Source organism: Neolamprologus brichardi, chromosome 13, assembly GCF_056152115.1.
Source record: "Neolamprologus brichardi isolate AB-2024 chromosome 13, ASM5615211v1, whole genome shotgun sequence".
In the NCBI taxonomy this organism is placed as follows: Eukaryota; Metazoa; Chordata; class Actinopteri; order Cichliformes; family Cichlidae; genus Neolamprologus; species Neolamprologus brichardi.
In genome coordinates, this window is record NC_142116.1 from 30,539,256 (window position 1) to 30,566,741 (window position 27,486).

Below are 27,486 nucleotides of genomic sequence, written 5' to 3' on the forward strand. Positions count from 1 at the left end.
GGGTCGCGGGGGGTGCTGGAGCCTATCCCAGCTGTCATAGGGCGAGAGGCGGGGTACACCCTGGACAGGTCGCCAGTCTGTCGCAGGGCCAACACACAGGGACAGACAACCATTCGCGCTCACATTCACTCGCACATTCACACCTAGTGACAATTTGGATTTTCCAATTAACCTATCCCCACAAGCTGCATGTCTTTGCAGGAGAGTGGGAGTGTGTGTGTATATATATATATATATATATATATATATATATATATATATATATAGAGAGAGAGAGAGAGAGAGAGAGAGAGAGAGAGAGAGATTTTACTGGATAAGTTACTGCTGAATGTATTTTAGCAGTTGCTGTCCATGCACAACATAGATGCTTTAAAAGTGTCTCTTTATCAATAACCTCTGCATGTTTGTGTTGTAGGTGGTGATAATGGAAGTGCAGGGTCTGAGGTCTTTGGCTCCAAACAGGATTGTTTACTGCACCATGGAGGTTGAGGGAGGACATAAACTGCAGACAGATCAGGCTGAGGCCTCAAAACCCATGTATGTAAAGAATGAGCGCACACATACATTCATGCACACATAGAAACACACACACACACACACGGACTGTTTACTCCAGAGATCAGCTGATCGCCCTGATGCCGGCTGGCTCGCTGGCCAGACCCGCAGAAGTACCAGCTGAAATTTGGAGGAAAACACATCGGGGATGCAGAGGTCAAGGACAGAAGAGAAGAAAGAAGGAGACGGTGAGACAGCGGAGGCTCGAAGCGAGCAGGAGGTATAAACCGTGTCTGCCGTCTATCGTAATGGGAAATGTGCGATCGTTATCGAATAAAATCGACGAGCTCTCAGCACTGGAGTCAGAGGGAATACCGAGAGTGTAGCCTTTATTGTAATCTCGGGTGACTTCAACCATGTATCACCGGACAATACACTACCAACATTCAGACAATATGTGGACTGTCCGACCAGGGGAGAAAAAGTTCTAGATGCTAATGTCAAGGATGCATACAGCTCCTCCTCCCTCCCCCCACTTGGTAGGTCAGATCATAACCTGATTCACCTCACCCCCCCGCTATGTGCCAATTGTGAGGAGGGAACCTGTGACCACGAGGAGCGTTAGGAGGTGGTCAGAGGAGGCCTTAGCGGAACTACAGGGCTGTTTCGAGGTGACCAACTGGGAAACACTCTGTGAGCCTCACGCCGAGGACATCAAAGGGCTTACTGAGTGTATCACAGACTACATAACTTTCTGCACCGACTCCATTGTTCCAGCTCAGACTGTTCATTGTTACCCAAATAACAAGCCGTGGGTGACTAAGGATATCAAAGCCCTCCTCAACAACAAGAAGAGGGCTTTCAGAGGGGCAATAAAGAGGAGGTGAGGAAGGTCCAGGTGTTACTAAAGGACAAGATCAGAGAGGCTAAGGACAATTACACGAGGAAGCTGGAGTGGAAACTCCAGCAGAACAGCATGAGAGAGGTGTGGAGGGGCATGAAGACCATCACTGGATTCAGGCCAACCAACAGCAGGGGAGCTGAGGGAGGTGAGAATAGAGCTAACGAGTTGAATCTGTTTTTCAATAGATTCGACACCACAGTGTCTGCTCACACCCCCACAACCTCACCTGTAGTCAGTCTGGAATCCAGAGCCACACCACTGTGCCAGCCTCTCTCTTCACTGTTGCCTCCTGTGAGAGTCCTGACACCCCTCCCCCACCCATCACCTTCACTCAATACCAGGTTGAGATGCAAATGAGGAGACTTCACTCAGGCAAGTCTGCTGGACCAGACGGAGTGAGTCCCCTCGTCCTCAAGACCTGCGCCCCCCAGCTGTGTGGAGTCTTTCATAAACTGTTTATGCTGAGTCTGAGTCTGCAGAGGGTACCAGTGATGTGGAAGACATCATGCCTCGTCCCTGTGCCAAAGACGCCACGTCCCAGTGGCCCCTAGGATTACAGGCCCGTGGCACTGACCTCCCACATCATGAAGACCCTGGAAAGGCTCATTCTGGACCAGCTGCGACCCATAGTAAGACCACATCTGGATCCCCTTCAGTTCCCTTATCAGCCTCGTCATCTACCATCATCTACCTGCTCAATCGTGTTTACACCCATCTGGACCAGCCGGCGAGCACTGTGAGGGTCATGTTTTTTTACTTTTCTAGTGCTTTCAACGCCATCAGGCCGACCCTCCTGGGTGATAGGTTAGCAGCGATGCAGGTGGATGCTTCTCTGGTGTCCTGGATTGTTGATTACCTGACAGGAAGACCACAATATGTGCGTCTCCCACAGTGTGTGTCTGACAAGGTTATCAGCAACATAGGGGCACCACAGGGGACTGTCCTCTCCCCCTTCCTCTTCACCCTCTACACCACAGACTTCAGCCACTGCACAGAGACCTCCATCTTCAGAAGTTTTCTGATGACTCTGCGGTGGTTGGATGCATCAGCAGGGATGATGAGACAGAGCACCGGGCTGTGGTCGACTCCTTCGTCACATGGTGTGAGCGGAATCATCTGCAGCTCAACGTGGCAAAGACCAAGGAACTGATCGTGGACTTCAGGAAGACCAGGAAACACTTGACCCCTGTTTCAATCCAGGGAGTCAGTGTTGACATTGTGGAGGACTATAAATACCTTGGAGTTCACATTGACAATAAACTGGACTGGGCTACAAACACCATAGCACCTTACAGGAAGGGCCAGAGTCGTCTCTATTTGTTGAGGCGACTGAGGTCCTTCAACATCTGCCAGAAAATGAGGATTTTCTACGAGTCTGTTGTGGACAGTGCGATCCTCTATGCTGTTGCATGCTGGGGGAGCAGGCTGAGGGTCGCAGATGCCAGCAGACTCGATAAACTGATCTGTAAGGCCAGTAGTGTTGTGGGCATGGAGCTGGACTCCCTCAAGGTGGTGTTGGAGAGGCGGATGTTGTCCAAGATAAAGACAATGTTGGATAACACCTCCCACCCACTCCATGACATGCTGGTCAGCTCGTTCAGTGAGAGACTGAGATCACCGAAAAGCACCACTGAACGACACAGGAAATCTTACCTGCCTGTGGCTCCCTATACAACGCATCCACTTAACACACTGTTTACTGCTACAGCTACACATGTTTCTTTTTCAGCTATTTATTAATAAGCGACTTTATGTATATATATATATATATATATATATATATATATATATATATATATATGTATATATTGTACTATTCTTACTTAGCGTATTGTCTGTCTTGTTAATGTTTGTTTATAATGGAGCACTGTAACAAAAAATAATTTCCCCCAGGGATCTATAAAGTATTCTGATTCTGATTGTGCTTGTTTGTGGTGAGCAGCAGATCAAACAAGTTAAGATTTATAATTCAATTCAATTTTATTTATACAGCACAAAATCACAACAACATCAAGACCTCAAGATGCTTTATAGTGTAAGGTAGACCCTACGATAATGCATTCAGAGAAAAAAACCCCAACAGTCATATGACCCCCTATGAGCAGCACTTTGGCGACAGTGGGAAGGAAAAACTCCCTTTTAACAGGAAGAAACCTCCAGCAGAACCAGGCTCAGGGAGGGGCGGCCATCTGCTGCGACCGGTTGGGGTGAGAGAAGGAAGACAGGATAAAGACATGCTGTGGAAGAGAGACAGAGGTTAATAACAGATATGATTCAATGCAGAGAGGTCTGTTAATACATAGTGAGTGAGAAAGGTGACTGGAAAGGAAAAACTCAATGCATCATGGGAATCCCCGGCAGCCTACGTCTATTGCAGCATAACTAAGGGAGGATTCAGGGTCACCTGGTCCAGCCCTAACTATATGCTTTAGCAAAAAGGAAAGTTTGAAGCCTAATCTTGAAAGTAGAGATAGTGTCTGTCTCCTGAATTCAAACTGAGCTCATAGATCTGGGTGTCATCTGCATAGCAGTGAAAATGTATGCAATGTCTTCTGATGATACTGCCTAAGGGAAGCATGTATAATGTAAACAGAATTGGTCCTAGCCCTGAACCCTGTGGAACTCCACAATTAACCTCAGTGTGTGAAGAAGACTCTCCTTTTACTTGAACAAATTTGAGTCTATTAGATAGATATAGTTAACAATACAAAGAATACAAAGAAAACAAGAAAAACCCCAACAACCATATGACCCACTATTAGCATGAGCTTTGGCGAAAGTAGGAAGGAAAAACTCCCTTTTAAGAGAAAGAAACCTCCAGCAGAACCAGGCTCAGGGAGGGGCGGGGCCTCCTGTGACCGGTTGAGGAGTGAAAGGAAGACGAAGACAATGAAAGCATGTGACAAAAACTTGACTGTCACATTATAGTGACAGTCAAGTGACTGACTTATAGTTATTGGAAAATCCCCTAAAAGTTACTGTTTATATATCAGTAATGAATCCACCTCCATTATTGATTGACTCTGGTCCAGGTCCAGTTTAGGTGCAGTGTTCTGGTTTAGAGCAGCCTGTTAGAGCTATGTTTTGCACTGTTGTTACATTTTGACTACATTACGCTATGAAAGTTTCTATTGTTGTACCTCCCACAGTTGAAAAGCACCCAACTCCCTGCTTCTCACCAGCAAACATAGACTTTCAAGGCTTAACTGGTAGTTCAGGAGTCATAATAATGTTTAACAGTCTTTCTTTGCTTATATGTGGTTGTGTCTATATTTGTGTTGGTGTGCAGTTGGGGTACCCAGGGCGACTTCACCACCACTCAGCCACTGCCTGCTGTGAAGGTGAAGCTGTTTACTGAGAGCACAGGAGTGTTAGCTCTGGAAGATAAGGAGCTGGGGAGGGTAAGAAATCCTTCTGCTTCATTTTGGTCACTTTGCCTTTGTTTAACTTGTATACAACATATACTTTAATGGTGGGAACACTCCCAGGTCGTTCTCCACCCGACTCCCAACAGTCCTAAGCAGTCTGAACTCCATAAGATGACGGTGTGTAAAGGCTGCTCAGACAGTGACCTGAAGATCAAACTGGCCATTCGCATGGACAAACCACAGAACATGAAGCATTGTGGGTAAGTTACTGTGAGATTAAACATTCTTGTGGCAATATAAAGCTACTTGAGTTATCATGGTTCAGTGTAAAACTGTAGCTGCTTTAAAATAGTTACTGTTTTAGTTTGTACATCAGAATAATTTCAGCAGGTTCTGGAAAAGCTATTAAGGAGAAATGTGATCTCTCCTTTTAGTCTCTATCAGTATTTTGGACAAAGTGTAAGCTTTTCAGGGAGATTTTAGAGCAATAAAGTACAAAAGAATGAGTATATAGAAATATAAAATACATGGGCTAAGTGGGTTCTGAGACAGGATGCTTCCAATTTTGACAATATTGCGCCTATAAAGAAAGCAGTCAAGATTTGTTTAATGTACAAGTTAAAGGCAAAGTCCTTGTTAAAATGACTCCAAGTTCCTTACAATAGTACTGGAGGCAAAGGTAGAGTACAGCAAGCTTTTAGTTATTAAGAGATGTACTCGCCACTTCTGACTACAAATGACAGGAATCATTGTTTATTGGAGTATTTTTTTCAGTTAGTCATGAGCTACTTCACACAAGGTGGGATTTTTTTAGCAAATCCTATATTTCCCACCTTGAGATGCGTTGTCAGGTGTTTACCGCAGCCACCTTTAGTGTGTGCTTGTTTGTGGGTCTCTCTACCTTCAGTTTTGTCTCCAGTAACTAAAGTGCTTCACTGGTTTGTGATCAGATGACTAATTATCCCACTGAATAATATCCAATTTCTTTGCACTGAGATTGAAAATGAAATTCTGCTCTTCTATTATATCTTTCTTGTTTGATTTAAGATCTGTGATTTTCACAGGCAAAATTACAAAATGTTTTCCTAGTGTTCAAATACTGATGAAGATGAGTGTGTTAAGAGCTTATTGAATGAGAGGCTTTGCTAAACATCAAATTACCCAAAAGTATTTAAATAGAAAACGTAAAGAGAAGAAGTTCTAAGTTTAAAAACTTGGGAAACAGAAATGTATTGTTAATTAATTTATTGTTAATTTTATATTTTTAAAACGTGGTAAGCATTTGGATCCATTACGTCACATGCTGAAGTGTAACTTCAATATTGATGGTTACTTCATTATTTCTAAGTCTTTACAACCCAATTTTATGATTATTTTTTAAATAACCAACATGTGAATACATAACTGTATATCTGATCTTAATCAGGTGGTAAAATGTTAATTTTAAATAATCATTGTAGAGCTAATTTAGTGTGTGATACACTTAATATTTGGGTGTGTAATTGATGAGCCGCTATGGGTGCTTTGTCCAAAAGATAATCTTTGCTTTTGCTTCCCTCTTGTGGTTACTGGTTATTGCTACCACTGAATGTGACTGTGCAGATCCACACAGGACCTGAAACATCACACTCTATTATGACCCCCATTAGAAATAAAAATTTTCAGGCTGAAATTACTTGAAGGTGCTATGAGCCCAAACTAGTTAGCCTTAAACCATTTAAGTTTTTGTACAACGTGAATTTGTATTAACACAGAAACCGATGAAGTAGACAAACTAAGTTTACTCAAAATCATTAATTCACATAAATTATTTATTTCCTGGAGTCTAATTTTTTAAAAAATAGCTAAAATTTAAAGACAATTATTTCTCACTACTTAAATTTATTTATCTGTTACTACTGTTGTATCTTGTACTCTAATTATACTATTTTAGTTGCAGTTACTGTATTAAAACCGCTCATTCAAATTCTGCCTTTTAGTTTTGTTTAATGTTTCATATACTTTTAATTAAAAAAAAACATTTCAATTTGTTATAAAAAGTGTGTTAGTAAAAAAACAAAACAAAACAAAACAGGCAATGAAAACAAGTTCACTCAAAAAAAAATGAAATTTCGACTTTAATTAAAATTATTTTGTCAACAGGTTCCACGAAATTGTATTGTGTTAGTTTAAAGCAAAAATATTTAGGTCACTTTAAACACATCTCTCTTATTTGTGGCAGTAAAATGTTTAAGTTAGATTAATTCAAATATTATATTTTCAGCCACCTTGTGCTTTACTAATTAGTTTTACATAAATATATTTTGTCAACAGGTTCCACACAAATGAATTAAATACATCCAACTTATTTTTTTTAAATTTCCTTTATTGCCAACATATCCTGAAGGTCAACCTTCAGGACAATGTTCCCTCTAAACTGCGTTCGTGTGCAATCGCGCACTGCTGGCACGCTCTCTGCGCACAAAAAAAAATATCTAACCTGAATTGAAATTAAAATAAATACGTTAACAATTCTGTTTTGCAGTGTTAGTCAGTGAGTGACTGGCTGTTCTCGTATGGGATTAGAACGATGCCGCCTTATCCCACAGTCCAGCCAATGATGCGATTCACATTCGTATATGCGCAGCTAATCAACGTGGTTGACAGGCTATGACAGCGTCCTTATGTGCCGAAACCGGTGTTTTAGCAAAGCGGCTGATGTGGAGTGAAGCTACGTTAATGACAACGACTACAACCTTTGGAGATGTGAGCAGGACAGACGGAACAATTGATGGAAAAAAAGTGTGGACTTTATACCAGTTTTTAAATTGTGTTGATCGGCCACGTAAAACCAGAGTTATGATAAAAATATTTGCAATGTTTGGTTTTCTTCCTGAATACTGTCGTTGTTTATATTTACTGCGGGAAGAAACGGTAAAAACGGCGTTTTATAAGGAAAACGCTCGAAAGCCTGTGAGCAAAAACAGCCCCCCTCCCTCGGCCTTTCCTATTGGTGGAAAAATGTACCATGTCAACCAATCAAAACATGGCATTTAGTTGTTTAGGGAGGGGGAAGTTTTAGGAGTGACGGCGTGTTTGAGATGTGAGAGATTTGCGACGTTTAGCGCAAATCTTGTGTAGTTAGTGTGTAGTTAGTGTGTAGTGTAGTCAATAGTGTTGTTGTGTGTGTCAGAACAATGAGGCGACTGCTGAATGTTACAGGTGTTACAGCAGTGACACATCTGCTGCTGTCAGGCCTGCAGGTATCAGGCTGTTGTTCTCCTTCATCTCATAGTGGACAGAAATTATTTTTGGAGTGGCACAAATAATTTGATGCAGAACAGCTGATTGTTCTGTAAATAGTTTGAAATGTTTATTTAAAAAACGCCTTGGCTGCATTAAAAAAAAAAAAGCTGTAAAAAACTTTGTTGTTTGCCAAACTGAGTTACTTTTTTGAAGAAGTAACTATATAATTAATTGCCCAACATTGGTCATTATAGTATTTTGCAGACAGAGAGTTACAGACTCTCTCCGAGACCACAGACTCATAATACAAGTCAGAGCTTTATTAAAAAAGAAAGAAAGAAAGAAAGAAAGTTGTGTTTTTAAAATTGGAGTTCAAGTTATTTTTACTTCCATGTTAGTGTGTTAACATACTGCACAGGTCATGAACAAGATTTTTTTACATTTTCATTGTAAGTGGGATAAAGCAGTTAATTAAAAGTAGTCTAACATAAATGTAAACGCTGTAATTTGATTATTTTAATAAACCGTAACTTGGATGGTGATATACCTCTATGGCTCCTCACCTGTCTGATGGCACCATGTTGTGGTCATGGTTATGTCCACCACTTGCCAAAGGGTAACTTTGAGCTAGAAGAATTGAGCGATTCAAGCACTTTATCTCCCAGTGAAAATTGTCCGAGCTGAGTCTCTCTTGTACAGGCACTGCTGCTGTTTCTGGGCCTGGAAAAGCAGCATGGTAACAGGCACAAAGGCGCTCTTGGAATTGCTAGTTGGTTCATGGCCTGACACTCTGGGCATTACACAGACCATTGGCACACATCCCCCTGGATGCCCAGCTAATAGAATTGGGCCATTATTCACTCCAGAGTTTTGTCATATCCCTGCCATGGGGTTAAAGGAATCCACCTGGAAAATCATTTGCTGGTGGCTTTTTGGCACCAACAACTGGGCGTTTTCCTTTTCTGTGTGACTTTTACGACTCACTTAATAGAGTCTGTCTCTAATCAACACAAAATGCAGGTATGTCAGTGCTACATCAGGGTGTACTGTTCAACTGTTGATTGTTGAACTATCGATCGCCTGTTCAAAGGACTGAGTGTTGTCCCAAGACTGCCCTAGAGGGAAATCTTCACTGGAGTAAATCACTGGGCTTCCCGAGAAGCCCCCGATGTCTCCTCCTCCCCAGAGTCAGAGTTGGACAACCACCGAGTGCAGCACAAACACTACAAGTCTCTATTGATCGTGAACACAATCTTATATCATTTCAAGTGGCTCTATGGGATATTTGTGTATGTGCAGCAGCCGAGCCTGCCTCTCTTGGCTGCCACGTCACTCAGCTTCCAAGCGCAGGCTAAACAACCAGGTCCTCCAACGCTGTTGTCTGGCATTCGGACTGGCCCTGTAGTAAGCTGAGCTGATCTTGGTACACTGCTGCCTTCTCCCGGTGCATGGCAGCTTGCTCTACCAGCATCTTTGCCAGTACCTCCACTGGCTGTACTGTTTTTTGGCACGACTGTAACAACAAGGACCCGAGACAATTTATTTCAATTTCTTTTCTATTGACTGCTTGTGGAGATTTCCAGCTGCCGGGTTTCCTGCTCAGCTCTCTTCTGCAGTTCCAGTAACCTCCTATTCACCAGCTGGGCCCACGTCCTCATTTTAGGTTTGACAGCGTTTTAGTAGGTAAAGGTGATGCTTGGACATGAATTGAGCTGGGGTTTGGGGAAGGCCTCGAAGGGGACTGGCGACGGCGGCCTGGCAGATCCCTGTGTACTAAATAGGAGTGAAAAAGTTAAAGAATTGAGGACAAGAAGGGAGGGAGGGTGGGGCACGTAAACATAGATAAATCTTTATTTGTTGCACCAGGTTTCCTCCGTAAAGGTTTCCAAATATTTATGAAGCCTGTTTTCTAAACACCACCTAGCCCACACAGCCTACAGCAGTCTAGCTGGCTATTGCAGCACCAGGTTTGTTTGCAGTAGTGTTGTGTTAATTAATTATCATTAACTGAGGATTTTACAATGTGAAATAAATGGTAAATGGACTGGTTCTTATATAGCGCTTTTCTACTCATCTGAGCACTCAAAGCGCTTTACACAACTTGTGCATTCACCCATTCACACCCATTCGCACAAGCACATCTCTCTAAGTGCTTTATAGCTAACATTCACACACATTCATACTCCGATGGATGCATCGGAGAGCAATTTGGGGTTAGTATCTTGCCCAAGGATATTTGGCATGCAGACTAGGCGAAGCCAGGAATCGAACCACCAACCTTCCGATCAGTAGATGACCTGCTCTACCACCTGAGCTACAGTCACCCAGAAATAAGTCACTTTATGAATGATTATAATTTATCAAGCTTAAAATATCAGCTAGCAGTATAGTAGTGGATTGCAATTGTCGGGTCTGTCTAGCACAGGCCCACTGCTGGAACGAGACAGTTTAACTACACAGCAAAAGCATTGAACACCAAGTAGGCAAAGTTCTTCGTGTTACTCGTGCATGAGGGAGACCTGCCTGCAGCCAAGTGTCGCTCCACCCACTTGACCTCCGTCAGACTCTCAGCCAGGTTCCCCATAGCACTCCTTTTATTGTGGTTACATGAATATGCATAGGTTCATTAACATATAACATCTTACATAGGTATGTAACAAAGAATACCTTGTCTGTGTGTGTGTGTGGGGGGTGTGTGTGTCAGAGTGTGACCCCATAAATGACTTCCCTAAACCTGCTGGTCTGGAAGTCCAGCTGTTCATCTAAACAAAAGGCATTTAGCCTAAAACGGATATAGATACGTTTATCCTACCATAAAACAATAAGACAAGGTACGACCTCTCCCATGCTCCCAGGATGTGGGTGTTAATGCCAGAGTGCTCTGGAATGCACACAAAGTCTTTGCAGACTATTAAGGATCACACATCCTATCACTACACAACCGATTATACACCTCTAAGCATATATGGTTAAATATTTCTAAGCATAAATGACAATAAACAATACAAATCTAACAGCAATAGAAAGAACATTAAAAAGATGAAGTGATAAAATACTTTATCAGAACACCAACAGCAAGTCGCAACAGGTGTGTCAACACGAGAAGTTGTAGCTGATCAGTGATTACCTGGAAGGATGTGGTTAGCACTGTTCCTTCACAGCATGAAGCTTCCTGCTTTAATTATTTGCTGGAGCCTTTCTGATTTGAGTTCACATGTTAGCCGCCACGTGTTCCCTCCATCGTCCTTTAAATGACATACATGTTAGATTGAATGGTCTTTCTAAACTGGCAATGGATGTGAGGAAAAGGGTCCACATGGATGAGTTATAGCAAAAAAAATCAAGTGAGTGAATATTAAGGTACTCCTTTACCAGTGACACACTGCTTTCAGTACAATCCCCCACCCCAAATAACCCCTGAAAAATGAGCTGATTGGAACTTAAAAAACAAACAAAAAATAAAGCAGCTTTGATCCACTTAGAACCAGAATCGAGATTTTTCTTTATTGTCACCAAAATCGGGTATAAGCAGTAAAAGCACTACGTTTTAGAGTGAGTCTTGTGCAAATGACCAAAGATCTCTGAGGGTGTCACGGCTGGGGCAGCAGTCGTGTGTGGAAGTGAAGGAGGACCCAAGTGGCAGACAGCGGGGTGGTGATGTGAGTGAGTTAATTTACAGTGCACAATAAATAACAAAGGCGAGGGCAGAACTGAACATGAACCTAAACAGAGGAAAACTAATAATAAACAAAACCCGAAGCCATAACTCTCAAAGTTACACATAGGTAGTGATGGCCCGCTTGAAGCTGACGCTCCGGTGCTTCAGAAGCACTGTGTCGAAGCTTGATTCGTTTGGCCAGAGTCACGTGATCAGTGACGTCCCAAACTTTGATTAGAGCCTAACTGCTTCAGTGTCTGAGTCAATGGTTTATAAGGAAATGAATCATTCGCGGGATTTGTGGTGTTTTGATGGTGACAGATAGCAAACCGCTGATCATTCCACTGAGAGATTTGGAGCCAGCGAGGAAGAGAGGAGGTTCTGTTGTGTGGGAGTATTTTGAGTTGTTTTTTATCAGCTTTGTGTTCTGGTTGTTTGCTTTTGTTTTGTGCGTTTATTTGATCTGAAAACGGGAAAAAGGTAAAATGTCAAAAATCTGCTTTCATGATATAAATATCATTAAATAACTTTAGAAAAACTTCCACTTGACCCTTTACATGTAATGTTGTAAAAATATATATTTTATTGTTTAATTAATCTGAAAATGTTAGTCTGCCAAATGTGCAGCAATTTAATCTATTTATTCTCTTTAGCTGATAGTTTGTGGGGCTCAGGTAGACTGTATAACTGCATCTCTACCAGTTTCTCTGCACTCCAGCCTCCTCTGTGCCATGTGAAGGGATTTTCCTTAACGCAGGAGAAATCATCTCCATGAAAAGGAACAGGTTTGGCCATCGCACAGTGGAACAAATTCGCTTCTTAAATAAAAATGAAAAAGGGTTACTTTAAATGCATCATGTTTTTAATTTGCAAGTTAATAAGCATTTTCCCTTTCACAATCAATTCTACCCCCAGGTCACAAATATGTCTGGGAAAATTTCCCTAATATAATATTATTTATAAATACACCCGTCTAGCGGTTAATTGCACAAGTGCATGGAGGCAGGACCTCACAGCAGAAGCATACTCCATAATGTTTTGTACATTATTATATGTATATTATATGTAATGTGGTATTTTTCAATTATTGTATTTACCAACATCAAGAAGTCACAAGCAAAGAAAGACCAAACCATGGTGCATGTTTAAACAAGGAGAGTTTGCTGGTCAAAATTATTTATTAAACAAATAAAACACATTTTTTTAACCACCAAAAAATACACTTAAAGCAACACAACAGCAGCCCAATATCAGACAGAACTCCACTCTGTAGAGTGGGCAATCATAATGAAGCAGTTGGTTTTATTTTGTGGATTCCAGCTGCTCTTCATGGTTTTGGCCACCAGATGTCACCAGAGAGGACTGTGTTGAAAAGCTTGGAATAATGAACCGTTTTTCAATACAAGCTTTAGAAAGCTTCATTTGGCCATCACTACACAGAGGGGAAAACATAAGGAGGTTACACGGGGAATGAGGAACGGGGAATGGAGAGCGGAATGTGGAGCAGAGAGACGCAGAGATGCCCAAGTAACACAGACAAACCGACCATAAGCACCGACCGACACCCACTATATATACACACACAAGGTAATTAGGAAATGACACACAGGAGGGAAGCACAGCTGATCCTAATCGCAAGATGACGGGGAAACACAAGCTGAACACAGTTAAGTCACGCACGGATCTACAAAGTAAAACAGGAAACTCACAAACTGTTTTACAAATGCAAAGTCAGGGACACGAACAGAGCACGGAGGGGAAGAACACAGGTAGGAATAATAAAAAACTGAATGCCAGTACCAAACCCTAAGAACTAACACAAAATCCAAAGAAACTAGAAAATAATTCATTTCAATTCAATTCAATTTTATTTATATAGCGCCAAATCACAACAAAAGTCGCGCTTCATAGATACAGAGAAAAACCCAACAATCATATGACCCCCTATGAGCAGCACTTTGGCGACAGTGGGAAGGAAAAACTCCCTTTTAACAGGAAGAAACCTCCAGCAGAACCAGGCTCAGGGAGGGGCGGGGCCATCTGCTGTGACCGGTTGGGGTGAGAGAAGGAAGACAGGATAAAGACTGCTGTGGAAAGTGTGATTCAGCTGAGACGTCTATTAGCACATGTTGAGTGAGAAAGGTGACTGGAAAGGAAAACCTCAATGCATCATGGGAATCCCCGGCAGCCTACGTCTATTGCAGCATAACTAAGGGAGGATTCAGGGTCACCTGGTCCAGCCCTAACTATATGCTTTAGCAAAAAGGAAAGTTTTAAGCCTAATCTTGAAAGTAGAGATAGTGTCTGTCTCCTGAATCCAAACTGGAAGCTGGTTCCACAGAAGAGGGGCCTGAAAACTGAAGGCTCTCCCATTCTACTTTTAAATACTCTAGGAACAACAAGTAGGCCTGCAGAGTGAGAGCGAAGTGCTCTAATAGGGTGATATGGTACTACAAGGTCATTAAGATAAGATGGGGCCTGATTATTTAAGACTTTAACAGAAAATAATAACAATAAACTCAAAACGCTGGGTCACCGAGCCAGTATAATGCATGACAGTAAAGTGGGCCAGCGAAGACCAGGTGCAGGTATCAAGTTCTTATTTAACATGTCTCATATTTATTTATTTTCATATTAAGAGTTCAGTATGATTGTTTAATCTACAACGTGTGACGCACATATTAAAGCGAGTTTTACTTGGAAATTCATTTGTTTAGTTGATTTATTCTTATTTAGCTTTCTCCAGCTAAATGAGCTAAATGAGAAAATATTGGGACCACATCATATTTGCATTTTATTTAAGATGAGATTCCCTTTTTGATTTGACCAAAATCCAAGATTTCAATCTTGCATCCTTAATCCTCAGTCAATTTGCTGTTCTGCAGACTTTTGTATGCTGGCTCTGAGATGTTTTACAGACTATTATTTGTGCCATCAGTTATATTTGCAGTTTTTCTGTTATGACAAACACCTGTCATTTTAAGCACTGTAAAGGATGCTGTGTCTGGCTGCAGTGAAAACATTTTGACAGTAGAGGACAGTAGAGGCTCTTGAATAAAGATCTATGTGTCCTTAATACAGATTCAGGCTGGTGCATGAAATTTTAGCTGTGAATAATGGCATTGAAGTAAGAAGCAAAAAAGATGGTCACACTGAGAAATCTATGTAAGTCTTCTTTGGAATAATTAAGAGTGTTTTTACCCACAGGTACCTTTGGGCCATTGGCAAAAATGTATGGAAAAGATGGAAGAAAAGATTCTTCGTGCTAGTCCAGGTAAGTACAGCCAGTTCATTGGGTTTATTTAGCTAAGTCAAAGAAGAAATCAAATGAGAAAGAGAACAAGCACAAATAAAAACAACAAAGGTGCCAGTGACTGGGGGCTCATCAGAAATGGTAACCTTAATTCAAGGGACTCGTAATATAATCCTGTGCATATAGGTCAGTGCAGAAGACTGATCTCTGATAGAGGCTTTTTTAAGATAAATGAAGTGTAGCATTGTGTAATCTGTTTGTTTGAATATTGGCTTTTAGATAGAAGTTATGCTGCTCCTTTGTCAGCTCTAATAATAATCAATTAAATTAATTGAATATTTAGCTACTGATTCCAAAGAACAATTTTTCCTGTTTGAGAATGAAAAGTTATAAAAGATTATACAATAATTATACCAGCAAGTCCATTTTGTTTAGTAGCAAACAGGAGCTAATTTCTCTGCTTGCCAAAAAAAAAAAAAAATTATATATATATATATATATATGTATAATTCTGAGCTCAACAACCTGATGGCACCCAACAGAGGAGCACGAGCAGCCTTTAACATAAGCTTTGCTTTATGACAATAATATTTTCACAGGCCACATGTTGTGTGTGCTACAAGAAAGAGAGATGCAGCCAAGCTGTCTTCCCTCGGCTGTCAGACGATTGATGGAGAGGCCAAGCAGGCTTTTGTCAGGAGGTGGGGGGTTGGTGTATGTTTGAGGGAAAGAGGAGGTAGCGGCCATTTCCTGGTTGCTCTACATTGGGAGGTGGGCAGCAGGCAGGAGGGGTGGGGGCTTTGGGCGGATGCCTGTCTCTTGTGTGTTAGAGAGGATATGTCTCAGAGGTACAAGTTGACAAGCGATTGACAAAGTCGAGTGAACACTATCTGGCCTAACACTCGCAGCTAAAAAAGCCGGAGTGCCGCCAACTTGAAGCCTCTCACTTGCTCCCAGCTAAATAGATAGCAAGTGACAAATATTGGTCAATAGAATGTGCAGTGTGTGTGTGTGTGTACGCGCGCGCGCATGTGTGTGTGTGTGTGCATATGTAGGAGAGAGAAAAGGGGAGAGAGAGCGAATGCACATTCAATAGAGTGTGTGTGTGTGTGTGTGTGTGTGTATGTGTGTGTATGTAGGAGAGAGAGAAAAGGGGAGAGAGAGCGAGTGCACATTCAATAGAGTGTGTGTGTGTGTGTGTGTGTGTGTGTGTGTGTGTGTGTGTGTGCATATGTAGGAGAGAGAGAGTGAGCGAGACCTTTTTGAACAACACAGACTAGACGATGGAAATACAAAACTCTGAACTCTGCTCAGACACCGTAACTATGGTTGTTTAAATGGGCCTACTCCAATTGGAACACCTGGATGACAGATTCTAAAGGGCTGCACTCAGGTCTGGTGATGGGGCACAATATAGGCAGAGGAGTTAAGCCTCATAGAAGTTGACCCATGTCACACCTATCTGTCTGCTACTCCAACACTCTCACAGCGGATGAGTGTATAGTCGGGTAAATGCTGAGCAAATGTACAGAAACTGATATTGTGGCGGCACCAGCAAGTCTTTAACCAGTCAACTGTACCATCCTTTTCAAACTCATCGTCCTTATCTCGCTATCAAAAAAGTCCACTACAAACAATTCAATTCAATTTTTGAATTCAGTTTTATTTATACAGTGCCAAATCACAACAACAGTCGCCTCATGGCACTTTATATTGTAAGGTAGACCCTACAATAATACATACAGAGAAAAACCCAACATATGACCATATGACCACCATCATATGACCCCCTATGAGGAAGCACTTTGGCAAGAGGAAGAAACCTCCAACTGAACCAGACTCTTGGGAGGCACGGCCATCTGCTGCGACCGGTTGGGGTGAGAGAAGGAAGACAGAATAAAGACTGCTGTGGAAAGTGTGATTCAGCTGAGACGTCTATTAGCACATGTTGAGTGACAAAAGTGACTGGAAAGGAAAAACTCAATGCATCATGGGAATCCCCGGCAGCCTACGTCTATTGCAGCATAACTAAAGGAGGATTCAGGGTCACCTGGTCCAGCCCTAACTATATGCTTTAGCAAAAAGGAAAGTTTTAAGCCTAATCTTAAAAGTAGAGATAGTGTCTGTCTCCTGAATCCAAACTGGAAGCTGGTTCCACAGAAGAGGGGCCTGAAAACTGAAGGCTCTGCCTCCCATTCTACTTTTAAATACTCTAGGAACAACAAGTAGGCCTGCAGAGCGAGAGCGAAGTGCTCTAATAGGGTGATATGGTACTACAAGGTCATTAAGATAAGATGGGGCCTGATTATTTAAGACCTTGTATGTGAGGAGCTGGATTTTGAGGGGAAACGAAAACAGGAGAAATCTGCTCTCTCTTTCTAGTCCCTGTCAATACTCTTGCTGCAGGTTTTTTTATATAAAGCAGCAAAATATTTCACCAGGCTAGATGATGATCTTTTAAATTTGTGATTCACCATTTCCTCTCCAGCTTTTGAGTTAATGGTCATAGTAAGCAGTAGTAGTAGTAAGACTTCAAGCTGCAGGTTTGACAGGATGAGTTGCACCAAGAAAGCCATTGCTAAAATGTCAGAATAAGACAAAGAGGGTTGTCTGGGCCATGAAACACCGCCATTGGACTACTGAAGAGTGCAAGAAGGTATTATGGACTGATGAATTGAAATTTGAACTACTCAGTTCATCACGCAGGATCTTTGTACTGTGTTGAGTAGGGTGAAAGGATGGTTACACAGTGAGTGGCATCAACTGTCAAACATGGAGGAGGTAGTGTGATGGTCAGGGGCTGTTTGAATTGAATTGAATTGAATTGAATTGAATTGAATTGAATTGAATTGAATTGAATTGAATTGAATTGAATTGAATGAATGCTTTATTGGCCATATGCAGGTTGCCCCGCAGAGGAATAGGACCCCCCCCCCCCCCCGACTTACACACACAACAAAGACATCACATGGCAATACAAGTCGGAGATCGGCAGCGTTACAGAGAAAACACTGAAAAAGTACACAACAATGGGAAAGTACAAGAGAAAAAAAAAGAGACCTCTACTCATGCTGGGCACCTATGGGAGGACAGCATGAGAACAGGAAACAAAAAAAACTCCTCTGCACAGAGAGCACATAAATGTCCACATTACAACATTGGAGCACGTGACAAGCCACAGGGTTGGGTAGGGGGTGAGGAGTAATCCGAAGGAAACACAGCAGTCAACCTGCACAGCGCTACCATTCCAGCACGGCACACAGACCCGCCGTCTTCCCCCACAGGAAACAAGCATCGAAGGCGTTTGGAAAGGGAGGGGGATGAGTGCGTGCTTATCAGTGTAAGTGTATGTGTGTGCGTGTCCAGAGTTCAGCTGAGACAGTGTCCTTCGCCATATCAGGCTAAGTAAACAGTCTGCTAGCCAACCCAGGTGGCCTTGCATGGGATGGGAAGAATAGTCATCACACAGTCGTTATCAGGGAGTTTTTGTTCGGCTCCAGCCTTGGACCTGTGCAGCTGGCGCCGTGGTGTCCGCATGTTGATGTTGATGATTTTTCTTTTATGCGAGCAGCTCAGGAGAATTTAAAGCTGGTTATTAACACTCAGATGCTGGTCTCTCAATCTCCCGTTGGAGAGCCGCGAGCCTCCCCATGATGGTATCAAACTTCCGTTCCGTGGTGTTGTCCTCCTTTTGATTCTAGACCCCACAACTGCAGTGAGCCGTTCTGCGATGTGATCCAACTTTCGCTCAAGGGTCTCATTTTGAGCAGGCCTTTCTTTGATGTAACCCAATATATGCTCAAAGGTGTTATTTTGAGTCTTCACGGCAGCTGTAAGCGTCTCCAAGGTGTTAACCAAGCTGCGTTCGTTGTGAGAGGTCGCGCCTCGTCCCATCTCTTCAATTCCAGCGGGCAGCCTTCGGGGGGTTTGAACAGCCGGTTCCGCTCTCTTAATTCTCCGATAAGCCAGGGCCAAGCTAGCTCTGATCAGCAAGAACCCTGTTATCATGGTTCCGAATAGGTAGATATCTTCAGCGTCCTCGATAGACAGTCCCGCCAGGCACATGACCCTCCAGTTCTGCCACCCATCCATCGTGTATCCGGCAGGGAAAGTCCCTCCAGGGCACTCGGGCTCTCCCGAGCCCAGACTTCTCGTTGAGAAAAGGGTGTCAATAGCATTCAGAGACCAGTTGATCAAATCCATGATTCTCTTTTAGGTTTTAGATAACGACAGTGAGAGACTGTTAGAGGGAAAGTAATACACACGAGACAAGACAAAGACACAAGAGGCTAAGCAGGGGAGATAAGGGGAAGGAGGAGAGGAGAAAAGTGTGACTGCCTTCGCCAAGAGCCAAGAGAAGGAGAACAACATAGGTGGAATGTACAAGTTGGAATGTACTCTGTTCAAGTTGGTGACTTGTACAGAGTGAGAGGCACCCTGAACCAAAATGGTTACCACAGCATTCTGCAGTTCCATGCAGTACCCTCTGGTATATGTTATGACCTAGTTGGTCAGGGGTTCATCCTACAGCAAGGTAATGACCCAAAACATAAGTCCAAGCTATACCAGGACTACCTCAGGAAAAAAGAACAAGAAGGTAAGCTTGAAAACATGGAGTGTCCGGCACAGTCTCCAGACTTAAACCCCATCGAGCTGGTTTGGGATGAACTAGACAGAAGAGTGAAAGCAAAGCAGCCTACAAGGTCCACATTTATGGGAACATCTGCAACAGATATGGGAGAATATTTGATTTCTATTGTAGAAAGAATGCCACGGGTGTGTTCAGCTGTTATATCTGCCAAATGTTGGTTACTTTGATGAGTCAAACTTTAGAATACATTTTAGTGTATAAACTGATTCAATGATTTCTTTTTTTAACTTCAATTGCTTATTTGTACTATGCTTTTATTTCAGAGTGCAATGAGACATAGGTGGGTAAAATTAGTAACAAAATAATTGACCTCTCTTGGGGTAGCGTTCAGGTAGCTGCTCTACTCTGTGTTGGTACAGGGCATTGACGATGATAACAGTGGGTGGATTATATTCTTAAACTTAGTTACAGCGCTTTCAGAAAGACATCTACTGTGATAAAGTCTACTCTCCACTGCTGTGTAATCAATTATTGTAAATGTAAATGTTATCAGGAAAGGATCAGACAGGAGAGGGTTTTCAGGAAACACTGTTAAATGTTCAGTTTCTATGCCATATGTTAAAACAAGATCTAGAGTGTGATTAAAGTGGTGGGTGGGTTCTTTTACAGTTTCAGAGAAGCCAATTGAGTCTAATAACAGATTAAATGCCATGTTGAGGCTGTCATTTTTAGCATCTACATGGATGTTAAAATCACCCACAATAATTATTTTATCTGAGCTGAGAACTAAATCAGATAAAAAGTCTGAGAAATCAAACAGAAACTCTGTGTAAGGCCCAGGTGGACGATAGATGATACCAAATCAGTCTAGTTTTTGTGTTTTCCAGCTGGGTTGGACAAGGCTAAGCATCAGGCTTTCAAATGAATTAAAAGTCTGTCTTGGTCTTTGGTTGATTAATAGGCTGGTGTGAAAAATTGCTGCCACACCGCCCCCTCGGCCTCTGATTTGTGGATGCTAATAGTTAGATTAGATTAGATTAGATTAGATAAAACTTTATTCATCCCTCGGGTGGGTTCCTCTGGGAAATTTGTTTTCCAAAAAGCACAGCACCGACAGAAGTTACAGAGTTAAGAATATTATATATATATATATATATATATATATATATATATATATATATATATATATATATATATATATATATATATATACACACACATATATAAATACAAAGACATATATAGATAAAATATACAAAGGGGATAAATAGAATAAATAGGAATAAAAATAAAAATAAAAATACAAGTGAATTGCACATTTCAAGTATGGAGTCTCTTGCACCGCTGATTATTAACAAAAAGTATTGCACAAAAGGTAATTGCACAGTGAAGTGGAGAGGCACTAAAGCTTAGTTGTTCCCCCCTCCTTTGTCCTCCTGTTTCCCCTCCCTCTCCCCTCCAGAGAGGAGTTAAACAGTTTGATGGCGTGTGGGACAAAGGAGTTTTTAAGTCTGTTGGTTCTTGTCTTTGGGAGAAGCAACCTGTCACTGAACAGACTCTTCTGGTTGTTTATGGCCGTGTGCAGAGGATGCCCAGCATTGTCCATAATGTCCAGCAGTTTCTTTAGTGTCCTCTTCTCTGCCACTGACACCAGAGTGTCCAGCTTCATGCCGACCACAGAGCCAGCCCTCCTGATCAGTTTTTCCAGCCTGGATGAGTCCTTCTTTGCTGTGCTGCTCCCCCAGCACACCACAGCATAGAACAGTACTCCAGCAACCACCGACTGGTAAAACATCCTCAGGAGCTTCCTGCAGATGTTAAAAGACCTCAGCCTCCTGAGGAAGTACAGTCGGCTTTGGGCTTTTTTGTACAGGTGCTCTGTGTTGCATGACCAGTCCAGTTTATTGTCCACCCACAGCCCGAGGTACTTGTATTTGTTGACCACCTCCACCTCCTCCCCCTCTATCTGAACCGGCAGTGGACCTGCTCTGGACCTCCCAAAGTCCACAACCAGTTCCTTAGTCTTTGAGGTGTTGAGTTGCAGGTGGTTTGTGTGACTCCATGCGACAAAGTTCCTCACCAGACTTCTGTACTCCTCTTCCTGGTCATCCCAGATACACCCCATGATGGCTGTGTCGTCTGCAAACTTCTGAATATGGCATAATTCAGAGTTGTAGCAGAAGTCAGAGGTGTACAGGGTGAAGAGAAGAGGGGACAGCACAGTTCCCTGTCGTGCTCCTGTGCTGCTGACCACAGTGTCAGACGTGATGTCCTTCAGCCTGACGTACTGTGGCCTGTCGGTGAGGTAGTCGGAGATCCAAGCCACCAGGCAGGGGTCCACCTCCATCCTGTTCAGTTTCTCCTGGAGCAGACAGGGCCGGATGGTATTAAAGGCACTGGAAAAGTCAAGAAACAGGATCCTGACCGTGCCTTTTCCCCCATCCAGGTGTGAGTGGGCTCTATGCAGGAGGTACAGGATGGCATCCTCCACTCCGACACCTGCCTTGTAGGCGAACTGTAGTGGGTCCTGGGCATGTTGTACCTGTGGTCGGAGGAGGTTGAGGAAGAGCCGCTCTAGAGTCTTCATAAGATGTGATGTCAGTGCCACCGGTCGGAAGTCATTCAGCTCATTGGGCCGGTTCCTTTTGGGGACCGGGACGATGCAGGATGTCTTCCATAGGGCGGGCACTCTCCCCAGTCGCAGACTGAGATTGAAGACTCGTTGTAGCGGCTCCCCAAGTTCAGCAGCACACGCCTTTAGCATCCTCGGACACACCTTGTCCGGACCTGCTGCCTTTCTGGGGCGAAGCTTCCTCAGTTGTCTCCTGACCTGATCCACTGTGACACTGGGAGATGATTGGAAGGAGGGGGGGGGAAGATGTCCTGCTGCTGAGAGAGGGATTGGAGAAGGGGGGTGTCATCATAGTGTCAGGAAGGGGGGGAAGCAAGGGAGGTAGGAGAGTGGGGAGAGGGCTCTGTAGTAAAGGTGAGGGTGAGGGTGGGGGGGTTGTGGGCTGGTCAAACCTGTTGAAGAAGTTGTTGAGTTCGTTTGCCTTCTCCACAGTCCCCCCCACTGTGCTGTTCTTGGTGTTGTGGCCTGTGATGGTTTTCACACCATTCCAGACCTCCCTCATATTGTTCCTCTCCAACTTCTGCTCCACCTTCCTCCTGTAGGTGTCCTTTGCTTCCCTCAGGCAGCGTTTCACCTCCCGCTGTGCTGCTTTCATCTCCTCCTTCACTTTGCTCCTGAAAGCCTTCTTCTTCATGTTGAGGACAGCTTTGACTTCCTGTGTTACCCACGGTTTGTTATTAGGGTAACACTGTACCGTCACGTAGTTAGCGTGACTCAGGGGTGTTGATTCATTTAATCGAACATAATCATCCTGCTATAACCAGGTTTCTGTAAGGCAAAGTAAGGCATCGATTTGTTGATCAATTATTAAGTCATGTACTAACAGAGACTTGGAGGAGATAATATTTAATAATCCACGTTTCACTGTTTTACCCTTTGGTTCAGATGTGGATACTGTATTGTTCTTTCTTTGTGATTTTTTTATGTTTAAGTTGTTTGTTGCTGGTATTTAGTTTGTTTTTTGTCTGTTTGGGAGCTGACACAGTCTCTATGGAGATGGGTTTTTTTGGGGGGTGGGGTAGCAGGAGGAGAGAAGCTGCAGAGAGGCATGTAAGACTGCAACTCTGCTTCCTGGTCCCAACTCTGCATAGTTACTTTTGGGGTGGTTTAATAAATTTGGCCAGATTTCTAGAAATGAGAGCTGCTCCATCCAAAGTGGGATGGATGCCGTCTCTCCTAACAAGACCAGGTTTCCTCCAGAAGATTTGCCAGTTATCTATGAAGCCCACTTAGTTTTTTGGACACCACTCAGACAGACAGCAATTTAAGGAGAACATGCGGTAGGGTTACATCCCTAACAAGGATATTAGTTTCTTTGTGTCTTGTCTAGGCTCCACCTCCTCTGTCCTGATTGGGTGCTGCTGCCTTAATCAAGTCTGTAGAGCTCTATTTCTGGGCCTTCTGGCTACTTTGATTGCCGTACTCACTGGGTTGTGCAGGCTTAAATGCCTTTGACTTATATTTCAACCTCATGTGACTTTGTTTAGACTGTGTTTGTAAGGGGAGAGCTGCCTTTTTTTTTGTTATTCCTCATTTTCTCCTCTTTATGTGCTAGTTAGATAGGTTATTGTTGTAGGTTGTACACTTTGTTTTCCTTGGAGTTATTATTTCCTTTTAGGGATGTTTTGTTTGCTGTCTAGGCCTTAGCTCTCCTTGAAGTTAAATGTCAGTCTAAGCCTAACAGAGTTTTAAAGTAGCAGAAAGTAAACATTTGAAATGCCATTTGGACTCTTCTTTCTCTATTTAACTTTATGTTAGTCCTTTTTATCCCTTAAACTAGCCAAGGGATGTAACATGTGGCTAAACATGTCAATCCTGGTCCAATTGGGTAGGAGAGAAAACTACAGAGTCTGACATTGTTTTGGCAGAACAGTTGAAATGATAATTTCCCAGTAGTATAAAAAATACAAATGCACTAAGGTTCATTTTTTTGAAAGAAATTAACAGAAGATTGTACACTATGCACAATTATGAGTTTGTGACTGTGGTTTATTGTGGTCCTTTACTTACTTATTATTGAGTTGTTTCATTTTTATTGCTCTAATCTTTTGTGCTGTAGAAGATGCACTTAATTTCTTGTTGTGGAAATGACAATGACAATAAAGTATCTAAATCTGATATAGCATAGAGTGCTTATATATAACATGTGTTTGCATTTGGAAAATTGCATTTTGCATTTGCCCATGTCGGCTGATGTGGTGTCCTGGCCCACATCCGATGAAAATGGGTTTTTTGAATCTGGTCCTACACTGAGTAAAAGTATTGTTTCCTGCTGTGTTAAAAGTATTTTTTCCCTGTCAGAGCCTGAGCAAACTGAGGGTCCACAGTACCTGTTTCCAAGGTCCTGGAGGGGGTCTGCTGTTATTTATGGCCTCCTGCTGGGCTGTCTGACTTTGCCATTGTCTGCAGCTTCCTGCCATGCCACCTGAGCTGGTTCATCTCTGGCATTGGCCACCCAGCCGGCCCCCAAAGTTTCTTCACCTCACTAGGGGCCTCCCAGCCAGGCAGCAGAGATTCTTAGCCTTTTCTGCTGGCCACTCATCCAACTCCCTGAACTACTTAGACCCTGCTGTGGGCCAACCAACTGACCCCATGAACTGCAGCCCTGGCGTGGGCCGACTGGTCATCAGAACTGCTCTAAAGCCCTGCTTCATGACCAGCTTGACCCTGTGCACTGTTTCCTGTGTTTATTTGAATTTTCTGCTTCCTGTGTTGTGTTTGGCAGTATCATTAGAAGCATGCATTTTCAGTAACTCGTTTTTGACCACGATATGTCCCTAAACAAATATGTAGGACTGCTTTCTTCCATTTTCCCAATATCTCTACAATTAGAAACATCCCTGTGGTGACGTGTAGTCGGCGGTGCCATGCAGACTCACCTGCATGGCACCGCAATCACGCCCACCATGTCAAACACACGGGGAAGCAGGGGTTGTTTGGTATTGTGGTGTGTTGCATGTGCGGCTGGCAGCTTATGAGCTGCAGTCGCGGTAAAAAATGGCTCAAAACCACACTCTCTGGACCTGCCGTGTCTCATTCACACCACAGTGGTGGCGAAACCCAGATGCTGGCCGAAATGGCGGCCACCCAGAGGGAGCAGGCGGCAGAGGTGCGCCGCGGGTGGGAAGAGCTGCGGGACCAGGCTGACTGCCACCTGGGCTGAATCGCGGAGCTGGCGACGTTGCTCCAGGCGTGGTCAACACCTCTGCCGCCAACCCCACTGGTGGAACCTGGCGGTGGAGGAGCCATGTGGGGCACCTCAGCAGCTGGAGGTGGTGGACGAGGCGCGCGGGGGTCCGCGCCTGCGAGAGGTGGGGAAACAGCTGGGTGAAAGAGTGTTCCTGCCGCGAGCGGTGGAGGAGCCGCTCCAGCTGGACTTATGACACCAACTGTCTGCCACCTACAATGCAGTTTTGAGATCCCTTCCCAAGTCAAATCTTGCATCAGGTGATCTCAGGTGAGGCAAGGTTGTGCAATGGTTTAATCCAAAACCTCTGGTGAAAATGACCCAAGCCTTTTTTCACACCTTGATCACATGATCAGTGGTTGGTCAACAACTAATAATAATGGATTGGATTTATATAGCGCTTTACAATGCCACTATTCATTCACTCTTGCATTCACTCACTGGTGGAGGCAAGCTACGGTTGTAGCCACAGCTGCCCTGGGGTAGACTGACAGAAGCGAGGCTGCCATATCGTGCCACCGGCCCCTCTGGCCAACACCAGTAGGCGGTAGGGTAAAGTGTCTTGCCCAAGGACACAACGTGTCTGTGACAGAGAGCCCGGGGATCGAACCAGCGACCTTCCGGTTACAGATACGCTTCCCAACCCCCTGAGCCATGGTTGCCCCAACTCTCTCCCTGGGACTCACCACCATGGTTTTAGAAGCGTCTCACATGAGAGGTGAAACATCTTCGAGAAACCAGTTGCTTTCTTTCCAAGTAATTGCACTCTCACTGTTGTCTACTGCACATGAAGTTGATGTAGCATATTAAATTGCATAACTATATACATAGCTTATTTTAGCTGTTATATGCGGATTTTAGGACAATAGGTCATCTGCCACACTCAACTGTCCTGCCAACCACCAAACCCAGAGTCGGCCAATGGATTGACAGAGAGAGAGCCATGATTTTCCGTTCCAGAGTACATGTCTCCACTTCTCTAGAGTTCAGTGGCAGTGTGCTTTACACCACTGCATCAAACTCTTTGCATTGCATTTGGTGATATGATATAAGGCTTGAATGCAGTTGCTCAGCCATAGAAACGTTGTCCATGAGCTTCATCACCTTTAAACAAACTTTCATTACAAGTTTCAAGACCTTTGAACAAAATTTCTTGTCTTTTTTTTTGCCATAAAGAAAAATCTGGATAATTTCTGCTGCCTGAGTCAGTGATATCTTTCTCCATGGTGTCATGTTCAAGTCTGGAAAGTTGTAGACTTTAGAAGGTTCTTATAGAGCATAAAAAGGCCTGTCTATAGAGCATAGAGGGATGATGAGAATGGTAAATGGCCTGTATTTGTATAGCGCTTTTACTAGTCCCCCCTAGGGACCCCAAAGCGCTTTACACCCAGTCATCCACCCATTCACAAACTGGTGGAGGCAGCTACAGTTGTAGCTAGGGATGCACCGATACCGATACTGGTATCGGGTATTGGGGCCGATACTGTAAAATGTGTGTGTACTCATACTCGTAAAAGTTAACCGATACCATGAACCGATACTAGCTTATTTCATAAATCAGAGGGTGGCTTGTCATTTTTGTTGTAGTTTTTTAGATTGGCCACTAGGGGGACATCCCCTAGAGACAGTGCCAATAGTTCAGTGATATTTTGTTAAATTACAATGTGGAGACTCTGCGATAATTTAACAGAAGTGCTTATTTTTCACTTGAAATTTTTTTGTGGTCATTTTTATTAAGATATTATTTAATATCGGCAGAGAATAAAATAAAACCTGTCTTCCAATTCATTGCATTTGTGTGTGTGGTAGAAGTATTGGTTTTTGTACTCTGTATCGGCAAGTACTCAGATCCAAGTATCGGTATGAAAAATTTGGTATCGTTGCATCCCTAGTTGTAGCCACAGCTGCCCTGGGGCAGACTGACAGAAGCGAGGCTGCCATATCGCGCCATCGGCCCTTCTGGCCAACACCAGTAGGCGGTAGGTGAAGCGTCTTGCCATGGACACAACGACCGAGACTGTCCGAGCCGGGGCTCGAACCGGCAGCCTTCCGATTACAAGGCGAACTCCCAACTCTCGACCTGTCCAGGGTGTACCCTGCCTCTCGCCCTATGACAGCTGGGATAGGCTCCAGTGCCCCCCGCGACCCTGAAAAGGATAAGCGGAAGCGAATG

The 27,486-nt window shown here is 43.4% G+C and overlaps 1 protein-coding gene and 1 pseudogene across 2 annotated transcripts in view; one reads left to right on the forward strand and one right to left on the reverse strand.

The window, feature by feature from the left end:
* LOC102788571 (calcium-dependent secretion activator 1-like) overlaps positions 1 to 27,486 on the forward strand; it is a 243,993-nt gene that overhangs the window by 57,672 nt on the left and 158,835 nt on the right. For both annotated transcript variants that reach the window (XM_087850444.1, XM_087850445.1), the window contains exons 6-9: positions 416 to 537; positions 4,689 to 4,800; positions 4,888 to 5,027; positions 14,858 to 14,924. In XM_087850444.1, coding sequence (XP_087706570.1) covers positions 416 to 537; positions 4,689 to 4,800; positions 4,888 to 5,027; positions 14,858 to 14,924 — 441 coding nt within the window. The remainder of the gene's footprint in view (positions 1 to 415; positions 538 to 4,688; positions 4,801 to 4,887; positions 5,028 to 14,857; positions 14,925 to 27,486) is intronic.
* LOC148100043 (uncharacterized) lies at positions 18,499 to 19,106 on the reverse strand (annotated as a pseudogene).